Source organism: Pterocles gutturalis, unplaced genomic scaffold (genome assembly GCF_000699245.1).
Source record: "Pterocles gutturalis isolate BGI_N339 unplaced genomic scaffold, ASM69924v1 scaffold2356, whole genome shotgun sequence".
NCBI lineage: Eukaryota > Metazoa > Chordata > Aves > Pterocliformes > Pteroclidae > Pterocles > Pterocles gutturalis.
The window spans coordinates 121,203-133,520 of NW_010102758.1; the positions used below are offsets into that span (position 1 = coordinate 121,203).

General features: G+C 38.7%; 1 protein-coding gene across 1 annotated transcript; it reads right to left on the reverse strand.

The window, feature by feature from the left end:
- Positions 1 to 502: 502 nt before the first annotated feature.
- Positions 503 to 11,502, reverse strand: ZDHHC7 (zinc finger, DHHC-type containing 7). Its single transcript, XM_010086404.1, has 6 exons — positions 11,190 to 11,502; positions 8,331 to 8,455; positions 3,299 to 3,395; positions 2,762 to 2,843; positions 2,027 to 2,157; positions 503 to 1,023 (listed from the first exon to the last, which is right to left on the reverse strand). Exons 1-6 carry the CDS (start codon positions 11,493 to 11,495, stop codon positions 847 to 849), a joined length of 918 nt encoding a protein of 305 aa, XP_010084706.1. The 5' UTR covers positions 11,496 to 11,502; the 3' UTR covers positions 503 to 846.
- Between the last annotated feature and the right edge of the window lie 816 nt (positions 11,503 to 12,318).

The following is a 12,318-nucleotide window of genomic DNA, read 5'->3' on the forward strand; positions in this document are numbered from 1 at the left end:
AGGAGGACACAGTCACTGGTCCCACCTACCCCTGCAGGAGGACAGATACAATCCTCCAACACCTGCACTGCAGTTCCTCCAAAATCAATGCATTAAGAATCAGAGATGCATATCCAAGGGCAGAATTTGGCCCACAGCCACTAGTTAAAAGTATTTTTTACTGAATATTTAGAAGTTACCTAATGCCATATGAGATTAACACTGCCAAACATAAGACATGCTTTTGTGAGCCTGGAAGACATTCGGCAGGGGTGTAACAGTGCCTCTGATGTGTTACGCTGCTGTGTGCACCAGTCTTTGAATCGCTTGCATATGAGGAATGTGTGCCTGAAGTGGGACACAAGAGTATAGCTCTGTTAATTAGGATAAACTGAAATATAAATTAAAAGTGAACAAACCACTATTCCCTGAAAACTGGATTTAGAAGGCTACATCTCATTTGAGATCAACTTTCATCATAATGCTTCTCCTTATGATTGACAACTGCACCTAAGTATATACTTTTTATAAAAACACACAGGTAATTCCCCAAACATTTATCAAATAAAAAGGGTTTAACAAAAATGGATAATTAATCTCATAAAATAAATTACAGTAGCATGACATTTGGCTTCTTTAGTGTGACCACGTGCTTTTCCTTTGTTATCTTGCTGTTAAGACCATAACAGATCCAGTTCATGTCTCTGAAAGTTAATGAGATGTCTGTGACAATAAACGTATAAAACTCTGCTTGCTACAAGCAAATGTCTGATATCAGTTTCACCTGGTCACAGATTAAATGCAGACAGCCTTCTGGCCCCAAATAAATATTATATAGTGCTCTTGCAAGTTCCAGCGTAATTAGACTCAAACAGAAAACTCAGGTCCTCCTTTCTTTGCTCTCTGTAGAAGTCGTCTGATTCGAAATCCTGCAAAAGGATTGATCCACAGGAGTGAAGGCTGACCCCCAAAGACAGATTTCATTCCTTCCCAACGTAGTCTCCGCTCCCATGTTGGCTTTTCACTCTTCAGTCTTTCAATCTCCTGTATACAAACAGACATGCAGTGACACACTCTCAATTCCAAAGTTTAGTAAAGCCTAATAGCAGTTATCAAAACCGATGACTATTTTTCATTCTTTTAATGTATAGCTAGTGATCCGATTAGCTTTTTTCTGTTCTTTGTTTAGTAAGGAAGAAAGAAGAATGGCTGATTTAGCCATGGGGGTACAGGAAGGCTGGTCCACCTCTCCCCCCTGCCCCATCCCAAAATGACCAGAAAAGCCGATGTTAAAGGAGAGGAAGACACCTAGACTAGAAGTTGTTTACTCAGTTAATGAACACAGGCAATAAGGCTTCCAAGAAGGCTCTTGTGCTGCAATTACTGGAGCTACGCTTAGTCTCCCAAATGCATTCTTTTGATGACCATTTTTTGTACTTCCCACTAAGGAAGGCTGGACATTTGCCAATTGTTTTTCACAGTTACTCTTCAGTACAGAAGTACAGTTTTAAAGAGCCTTACACAAGAAAATTCTGAACAGCTGCAAGATTCAAATTCCTTATGTTTCCAGTCAATTATCTGTCACACCCTCTCAAGGCTTAACAGATCTAAGGGCAAGGGAGCCTAGCACCCAAACCATGGTTATACTCTATTAGAGCATAGCAAAGTAGAGGAAAGTGTGAAGGGTTGATACAAGACAGCTAGTTAAAGTGTAAACCTGAGAAAAGCAGTCATTGCTCATGACATATATCAGTTTGTGATAGCTGAGAAGGGCAAGTACAAACTGAAGTCAGGAGCTGCATAATCTTTGTCACTGAAAACCCAAATTGCAAATTTTTTGTCAGAAAAGTAAATAATGCAAGAACTTCTGTTAGAAAGCAACCCCCAAGAAAGTATATCAATCCTTATAACTGTAGAAAATAAAAATGATGAGCTATTTCAGATTTGGTGTTTTCTCCAAAATAAGAGCCTCCCCTCATGCAAATAAAAAATCTGACCATATCTTCCTGGAATGATTGTTATAGCACACAAAAGTAGAGGTCCTTACCGTTTCATCATTGCATATTGAGTGGATTTGGGTGCCAAACATGACTGCAGTGAAAGTGAGAAACAGAAAACCCTCAAGGCACAAGAAGATCATCAGGATCACAGTTACAGGTGGGGAGAAGTCACTGCATTCTGTGAAAATGATGTTAAGTAGTTATTTAAAAAAAAATCTATAGAGCATGCTCATACTGAGATATCCCCTCTTCAACAAACAGCAATAAAAGCTAAATATCTGACGCTTGAAACAACATTTCACATTTATAACAAACTTCTGATTTCTAGCAGTGCAGCAGTTTTATTTGCTGCCAAGGAAATAAAGAATTTTAAGGAAGTAACACATTTGGCTTCCTATAAAGCATACGGTACTGCATTACTGCAATCCTGCCTCAGTATCTCAAGGATATCAAAAGAAACGTTTGCACATGAGATGATTTAAGTACTCAGAACCACACATATATAAAGATGTGAGCAGCTTGAAGTTTCATGCATCACAAATACCGTAAAAACCATCACCACTGTCAGCTTTCACCTGCTAGTTAATCCAGATGTTCCATTTTGCTACAATTGCTTTATTTTTTTTAATTTCATTTTTTAATCATTTTAATTCAACATTTTCCAGACCTCCCTTTAAAAAGATTGAAGTCCTGTAATATTTCATACACGGGACAGAAGAAGGTAGGATGCCATGACTTCTTCTTTCATATGACTTAACTATGAAAGTGAAGTTTTTGCTTACCTGTCCACTGCCCTCGGACACAGGAGAAAAACTGAAACCCACACAGTATGAGCGCATGAGCTGAAATTAGGGCTATATACATCTGGAAATAAGAGAGAGTGCTTACTTTTGACTGCTGACAGGTAGTAAACTATACATTCCTTTCAGCCAGCCTTCACCCCTGCAGTGAATATACTTCCCTATTTCAATTTTTAATTCAATACAATGATGTTAAACCAAACTCTAATTAAGTTTGAATCTAAAAATGTGGGCAACAATGAGAGCTTAAGCATTAGCTCCCTAAATCACAGAACCATTTCACTAATTGTTACTACATAAAACAGCAAAATTAAGATAGTTTAAAATAACAGCACTTTACAAGATTAAAATGAGTAGAAATATCTTCCTGCTTGGAGAATATCTTGCACAGAAGGAAAAATAACCCATTACATAAAACAATTGTGACTTTAAGCCATTACTCACTACTAAGTACAACCAAAATTGTTACAATCAAGGTAGATTCATACTGACAGCAAGCTGCTCTTGATTTTTGCTTACCGTAAACAGAACAAAAAATCTCTGATTTTTCTCTCCCACGCAATTATTCACCCATGGACAGTGGTGATCCATCTTTCGAATACATCTTTTGCAAATACTAAAGGAAAAGAAGAAAGACTTCTGTTGAGAAACAATACTTCACATTTTAATGTAGAATAAGATGATATGCTGAAATCTATTTTCTTGAAAAACTGCAAACAGTGATTTTACTAACATTTTATTTGTTTACTTAAAACTCAGCTTTTGCTTGTTATAAAACTGTGTAGATAAGATACTCTTCACATAAGAAAAACAGTGTTGGTTTGAGAATCATTACACATCCAAACACACAGCCAAGCGAACACAGTAACTTGTTTTAGACACTTGTGGCATGGAACGAGCAAAGCTTCAGGTCTTTCTACATCAAATATAAAAAAATATACATGCAGGTCCATCTGCAGCCAAAGATGAACAGCTATACAAGAGAAACAGAAGTTGCAAACACATGAAGTTCTTCCATAAATCAATGGCTCAAGTAATGCTGACATTTCACTTTTCTAGCTTTGTATTTAAGACAGCCACACACTCAAAGTGTTTCAGATTTTCCTGCAGAACTTGCAAAATATTAAGCATTTTAATTTCAGCAGTTACGAAGTCAAAAAAGCCTAAAAAATGCAGGCACTATTACTCAAAATCCTTTGTTTTTAATGCACATTTATTTATGTATGATATCTATGAGTGCTGCAGTGACAAGCCACGAAGTGAAGCTGGATGATTGTCACTAGAGTGAAGAAAGGTGTGTGCATGTGCGGCAAATCAATGCTCCGAGGCATAGAATAATTTTTAAGTCATTGCATATGCTGGTTTATAAGGTAATTCAGCAAGAGGCAGAACATACTCCTGTGCAGGTTACGTGAGACAATCCCAAATCTCTCACTGCTGCTCTGAAGCTCCCTTTGCCCTGAGCTATCATAACCCAGCCCTTACTTTCCCACTGCCTCTCATTTTATGGATATTAAAGACAATTCATCCTCTGATGCAAATTACTTTTCAATGCCAGTTACACATGAAAATTCCAATACCATAACTAAACACCACAATCATTCTCCAGGGCAGAAGAAACAGGTATCGTTCAACAGAAGGCATTCGGAAGGCTCTGAATGAGATGAAAAACATTTTCGTTTTCACAGCCTGCTGCCTGGAAGTTCAGCCTCTCACTAATTTCCTGAGCTCTAGGGGAAGGTAAGCTAACTCCAGCCTCCTAATGTAACACAGAATATTTACTGTCACTCTAAAAGAAAATATTAATGTGAAGTACTGAGTAAAATCATATCCAGACTCAATCAAGCCAAACACTGGAGGATGTGAGGTGGGCAGAACACACTTTTGCTCATTCAGTATTTCTCACAAACCCACGCAGAGCTCTCTGAGACATCAGATGTCTGGAACCCTGCCTTCATTTCTAATCTCAACCACAATTCAATGAGCATTTTCAGCCAACAAACTCTCAGCAATGCTTAAAACAGTGGTTCTGCCTTCTCCCCACCCGCATCACTTGTATTATATTCCTTCCCCCGTCCAAGCACAGATGTTCATGGGGCAAGAGTCTGTCGAAATCACTCCATTAGCTGCAACCAGGGTCATTTCCCTGTGCATGAACACTGATGCCTACACAAGCAGAAGGAGCAATATGGCAGCGAGAACAAGCACCTGTGGACAAGAGAAGGTCTTCTCCAGCTTGGCACTGCTGCTGAATGCACTCTGGCAACTGCAGGCGCAATTACAGCTTTGGATGCCAAAGATAACATTCGGAAAGATACAGCTAATGGCTTATGAGGAATTGGTCTGGATAACAGCAATTCACAGGAAGACTGATGCAAACATCCCAGTGACTTGATTCTGAACAACAGTTCCCCATGCACAATTGCAGGCACTCAGGACAGGTTAGAAATAATGACAGTTGTGCTCCTTCAGTGAAAACAAAATAGCCTTCACTCAGGATAAGCCTCTTCCTTATGCTGAAAATGTTAACTGCTGAGTAAAATCTCAGTTTAATGTATTTCACTGAGGCTCAATATTTAGCTGCACATAAAGGTTTCCTGTTCTTTTTCCCACCACTAATGTGTATTATGAAACTATTTTTCTTCCTCAAAAGAACTTCTGCTGCAGTGTTGCACAACAATTTTCATAACTACATCATAAGAGCCTCTTCTGTTAATAATTTACTACTCAAAACATGCACTGTGGCTTTGAGTGTGACTATTTCCCGACACGAACCAACTTCAATTTCCATTTTCAAGTCTCTTCTCTCAGCAAATTGCCACTTTGACTACTTGGGACCAGGCCATCCCTTTAATGTCCTTGGAATGGGTTTGTACGCCAATAAAATGTTGGCAGTATAATCAAACAAACCTTTTTTTCTACTTGGTACACTTCTGTGGTGCTAAATCTATGGCAAAGAAACCGATTCTGGTAGCTGGTCTACGCAGTATGTATTCAACATTCAAAAAATTACAGAAAAATCCTTCGTTTTACTTAAGAAAAGTTAACAGCAACTACTAGTAGCATGTATCGTATGAGTAACAGAAATAAGAGCAATTAAACCAGATATCCAACTGCTGAAAAAAACATGACAGCAGACTTACAGAGGGATAGCACATACACTGTCAGGATGTGGCTTTCTCTTTCAGATGTTTTGTGAAGCCAGTTATACACCGTGCAAGCATTAAAATGCATCCTTTGCCCTTACGAGGAACATCTCAGAGTGTATTTTACCGAAGGCATAGAAAAGTAAAACAATTCACACAACATGCAAAGCTAGGTCCCTGACTGAACCAGTGGTTAGTGAAAACAAACCCTTTGGAAGTATCACAGATTTCCTTCACTATCCATTCTCTGCCTTAACAATAAATGCAACTCTAATCCCTGCTACAAATAATGTATTCAAAGTCCTTACTTAGCTTATTTTTATTCTTCTTCCATGAAGAAACAATTTTTCAATCAACACCACCTCATCTGTGAACACAGGCTACTGGAACATCCAAGATGATACAGTGATTGCTGGGGATGGCCCAGATGTACCCCAGGACTCTGCAGGGCACAGAGCTGCAGCACCTCTGGGCTCTCCAACACTCCAGCTCCTTCACTTGTATGTAGAGTTGCCTTCATTTAGGGCTACTTCCAAATCAGTAAATCCTACTGGGATTGAAGATGTGGGAAGCACTTTACAAAGATACCTGCAAAGTCTCTGTAGGAGCCAGCCTAAATCTAAGATGAGAAAATCAGCAAGATCCAGCCTACACTCAGCAGAGGCTCTCAGGTGTCCCTTTGCCACCCACAAACACAATTGTCATGATATCTGAACAGACCGCGCAGAGCTGTTTTGGCTCCCCAGAGATTAACAGCTTTTATTCTGCCACAAGAAAGCAGCTGTGCTGCTTCCACACCCAGGCCCCCCGAGCAATCAGCACAGTTGTGTTCATGTAACACTCCGGTAGAGCTCATAAACCCAGCCAGAACCAAACTCACTGCACATGAAGACATGCCTGGTATCTGCATCCATGCAAAAGCTAACCTACGGCACAGATAAACTAACTGCAGATAATTCTATACTTGACTATTTATACACGAAACTTTTCCCTTCACACTCCAGATACAAAAACCCGCTCACATCTGAGAGAAGAGCAAGATTTCAGTGCCAAGGCAGAGTATTTATAGTGGAAATAGCTTCCCAGCCATAACATTCACACAGATAAATGACATACACCAAGGCATTAATTTAGAAACCACAAATTTACAGAATAATTTGAGAGTCCTGACGAGACTTCACTCTGTTCTTTTGACAGGCAGAGACTTAAATTTAATATGCCACATAATGAGATGTGTATCACTCCTCACACCTAGAGAGAGCCATCAGAAACATTTACATATTTACATAAGTCTGTAATTATGCAGGCATATCTATTTTCAACTCTCACACAATAAACATTACACATGCATATCCATAATGCCTGAAAACTCAACAGATTGAGAATTAATTAAAAATGGATACATTTACTATCCTTCCATAGCATATTAAGTTCAAATTATCATCACTTCTGTCTTGATGTGTCGGTTTTGACTGGGATAGAGTTCATTTTCTTCACAGTAGCTCGTATGGGCCCATGGTTTGGATTTGTGCTGAAAACAGTGTTGATAATACCGGGATGTTTTAGTTATTGCTGAGAAGGGCTGACACAGAGTCAAGGGCTTTTCTGCTTCTCACTCCACCCCACCAGAGAGCAGGCTGGGGGTCCACAAGAATTCGGGAGGGGACACAGCCAGGCCAGCTGACCCCAACTGACCAAAGGGATATTCGTAACATATAATGCTTGCGCGTGTGGCTTTTGCTTTACCTATTAAACTGTCCTTATCTCATGAGTTTTCTCACTTTTACCCTTTTGATTCTCTTCATCATCCCACTGAGGGAGAGTCCGTGGGCAGCTGTGTGGTGCTTATAGCCGGTTGGGGTTAAACCACATCACCTTATTAAAATTAATTTTCAATAAGCAGAATTGCATTCAACCAATTATGCATACAACTTTGGGAAAATCTTTCAATTCACGTATAACTTCAAATGATGCACTACGAAAACAAAAAGACACAAATTACAGTGATAGTTTAAAACTAATCTGATTTAAGATTGCAGGAGTCATTTCTTAAATCCACTTCTATCAGAAATTTCCTTCAGACTCTTCCCTTTGCCCTGCATTATCAACAGTATGGCACAATCATTAGAATGATGCACAAGAAAAAACATTCACAGATCAAAAAGTATTTAAGATACCACTGTATGATTATTTTTAAAAACTCGAGTCTCTTACTTCTTTCCACTCATCCATATTAATTTTTGGCCATAGCATATTATGTTGATAAAATATTCTGCAATGTATGAATCTGAAAGCTTACTGGATATCAAAAGAAATGAGTGGGAAAAAAATTTAACATATAAATATCAGGAACATTACACGAAGACTCAAGATGCCTAACAGCTTTAGAGGAACCTACGGCATACCTGCAATGGTGTGCACGCTCAGGTTTGATACTACAGCACTTCGGACATTTGTAGATCACTTCTCCTGGTTTCAGTTGCAAATTATCCATGTATTCTTTAGTGGCATTTCCTTTGGGTACAGCCCCCTGAAATAATTTCAATTAAAGGACAGAAAGCTTCTTAAACTGTATGAGAGTGTTTAAAAATACATGTTATAGACTTCACACCAGTAATCTCAGGACAGGTGCTGAAATAAGTTCATTTACTCAAGGATAGTTTGTCACAAGGCAGAATCGCTTTCAAATGAAATAAATCACCTCTGCTTGACCTCAAATTCAGTTTCATTTCAGCAAGACTCATCTATGGCCAAGTATTAGCATAATTCTGATAGGATCTGCTGTCACCTGCATACACAATACAAAGGCGAAGACATCTTTACATGCAGATACAACCAGTACAGGAACAATATTTGCTGAGAAGGTACTTGGAATGAGCACTACTAAAAGAGACCCTCTTTCTTAAAGCAGCATGTTGTGATGTTCGATTATTAGGCCAAGCCATCCACAAAAGTTAAATCAGCAACAACACTTGGAAGATGTTATTTCAACTCTCCGAATCCAAGATTCAGCCACCTGCCCCATGTACACAAGTTTTTGAGAACGAACAGCCATCCTCTTGTCCTTTATACTGATGCTTTTAGCTTGGACATTGTCAACAGGAACCACCACTGGCTTCTTTATTCTACACCTAGTATCCCTGTCTGCCTTCTGCTACCATGAAAGTTTGTGTAGCTACAGGGTAAACAGTTGAAGGAACAGATCCAGAAGAAAAATAACTCATCAGGAAAATAAATTATTTTTTACTAATTAGTTCTCTGAGTTGCCCACCACAGAGCTGTGTTAGCAGCTGTTTCAACGCAATGAGGAAGATGATGAACAGACAGGAATAGTAGACAGGATTGCTTCTTCCAGTGACAATATTAATCTAAAGCCTCGCGAGATTGGAATCTAACTTTGTATTAGTAAGAAGAAGATAATGGAAAGTAGCACTGTCACCTTGCATACTTATAAAATTAAAGGCTTATCTGTAACAGGAAGTGATTGTGAAATAAACCAGGATGTGAGGTGAAAGTACAATGGCCTTTCTGTACCAACTCCTGCAGGCCAACACTTACTGCACACAGGGATAACCTTCTCACCAGGCTGGCTTAAAAATAAATCAGTAACATTCTATAATTGTTCCTCATGCAGAAAGAGCCCACTGGCAACATCATCACTTGACACAGACACCTTAAGGAAGTTTTCAGGACAGAATTAAAAGAGCAGCAGGCACTTGGGATTCAATTGCAAAACACCTCTCCACTTAGGCAGAAAGCTTTTGTTGCCTAATGCTTGCAAGAACAATCTTGTGTTTGTATTGCCTGCCAGACAGCCCAAGTTCTGCCCCAGATGAACTCTTTGGCCAAGTGGTGCTTCAAAGTTGAGCCAGCTGGCCTTCGCAGGGATGCGAACCGAGAGAGTTTCTTAAACACTCATGTTGTATTGCTGAAGTGGTTTTTTGCAATATGAATGTTCTCATTTAAGTTAATACTTTGGTGTAGACATGGTGAATTACCTCAAAGACAGAGAGAACTCCTAAAGCAAAAATTTATCTTGTTCCAGGTAAATTTATGCTTATAAAATACACCTCAAAGTCACCTATTCATCTGTCACTACAGACAATAACTTCAGGCCATGCTTTTAGCATTTGCTGATAAAAATATGCTCTATTTCAAAAACTTCTTTCATAGTCTCAGACAGTCACCAATTCCTTTCAATGAAAAATCTAGTTTTATAGTCACAAATTTAATTCACATATGTTTTGAGGCAGTTTATTCCTTTTCCCCTCAATCTTAGTTTCTATCACACAATTGTGTCTTCCATTCTGGGAGTCAGCAAAGAAAAAAACGGGTAGTGATTCATTTCAACTTCTATCATGTTTTATCCATAAAGAACACCGGTCTAGAAAGACACCCAGTTTTACCAGGACATATTTTTAAGGAATCTATGCTTAAACCATTAACTTTCTTACTTGTCACAATCTGCAGAAGTCATAACATTTCATCACTGGGTGTGGGCTTAGAAGTAAATCAAAGACCTAAAAAACCATTAACTACAACACCCTGCTGATTTTTTGACCACTCCCATAACTTCCACACACACTGTTACTGTCTCAAAAATCTGGAGAAAACAGATGTTTTTCCCCTCACTCCTGTCTCCCCAGATTTATTCCATAAAAAGAGCAATAGATTTTAGTACAAAATAAACAACTTCATCTCTTGAACTCTTGAACAGTAAAATCTTAAGAAATTAGTACTTTCAAGACCTCTTACACCTCCACTGCTCCAAATGTGGGTTCAACTTAAATCTCCCTTCCCACTGATTCCAAACACCTAAACACAATAATGCATAATTCATGTAGGACAGAAGTTCTTACTTTATGTCAATTTGTGACTGAGGTTTTTCAGCATGTCTACCTCTAAAAGTTCTTTCATGTGCTGTAAATGGAACAGACATTTCAAATGATACAACAGGATGAAGCTACATCATCTTATGAAGTTTTGAAAATATATCTGATGAAAAAAGTTAAGAAAAATTAGGACAGAAATGACTAAAGCTTTATTAGCTTCTTCAGAACTTGGGTTAATATTTAACAAATACTATTTATGGATTCATGAACAGAATAGGAAAAGTGCAGATACCATCCCCTCAACTTGAGGGTTCTGCATCTAATACTACTTTTCCTAGCAGGAGAAGAATGATACCACTTCACCAAATTTCTCTGCAGACGATGAGCCACAGGAGAGAACAATCCAACAGCAAGGAACGATCGCATACTTACTGGATCAGTCAGCATAGTTCTCAGATGCGATGACAAAGCTAGTACTGCCAAGCAGTTAAAGAGAACACCGTTGATCACAGAGTACCAAAAGTCTTTGGAAGGCAGCAACATGACAAAAGTCACTACGAAGTCTGCATAGACAACCAGAAGCCATGTCATTATAGCACAGACCATACCACAGCCGTCTCGGATGAACCAAACCCTCTCTGCCATGTCGGCCTCCGAGGAAGAGGAATCGTAGCTGTCATTTTCAGCAAGAAGCGGGTGGTGCTCAACATCACGGAATCTGTGCCCTGATGACTGCATGGTTTTCTGGCCTTGCCCTGCAGGAAGCAAAGATACTATTATGATGCATGAGGAACCTGGAAATACAGGTGGCTCTCGGTTTTTATTGCTGTAAAATATAATATATCCAAGTTCAAAATAGATTACCGAGATTCTTTTTGATCAAAACCTAAACAATTCTATGACTACATAAAGATGAAATATTTCTTTAATCAAAAGATACTAATTTACAAAGATTCATGAGCAATTTTGTAAGCCATTTACTGAGTTTTATAATCCTATAACTTTTTTATCATGCAACCTCAATGCTTGAAAAAGGGATTTTAAAATAGTTTCATTTCCATCTTGCTGTGCCCATAAACCATTCTTCCCCTTTTGTTAAAAATGCAACCTCTGTCTTTTATCTCAAACTAAAATGTCAGCATCTTCATTAAATTATAGCTCATGTTTCTCAGAAAAGAGCAAATTATGGCGCCAGACTGTTGACTTTTAATACTGCTCCAGCAACCCAGAGAAGAGCAGAAGGAAAGAACAGAATGGAAATGAGGTTGTTCTAGTACCTTGTTCACAGCAAAACACAGAGTAAGCCAGAAAGCAGCTAAATTTGTTGACAAAAGTGCTATTGTGTTGAAAAAACCCACAAACCTGTTACAATGATACACTGGATAACTTACAAAGTGGTCTCAGATCAGACTGAACTTAAGGGAAACAAATGGTAGTGGTTAAACTAGCACGGCAATGGATTACATGAATCGGATTTTCAAAGAACACACTAATTAATTTAATTTCATGAAAACTCCTCTAGGGCTTTGTTGTTGTTCCAGTGTGGAACAAAAACAAGACT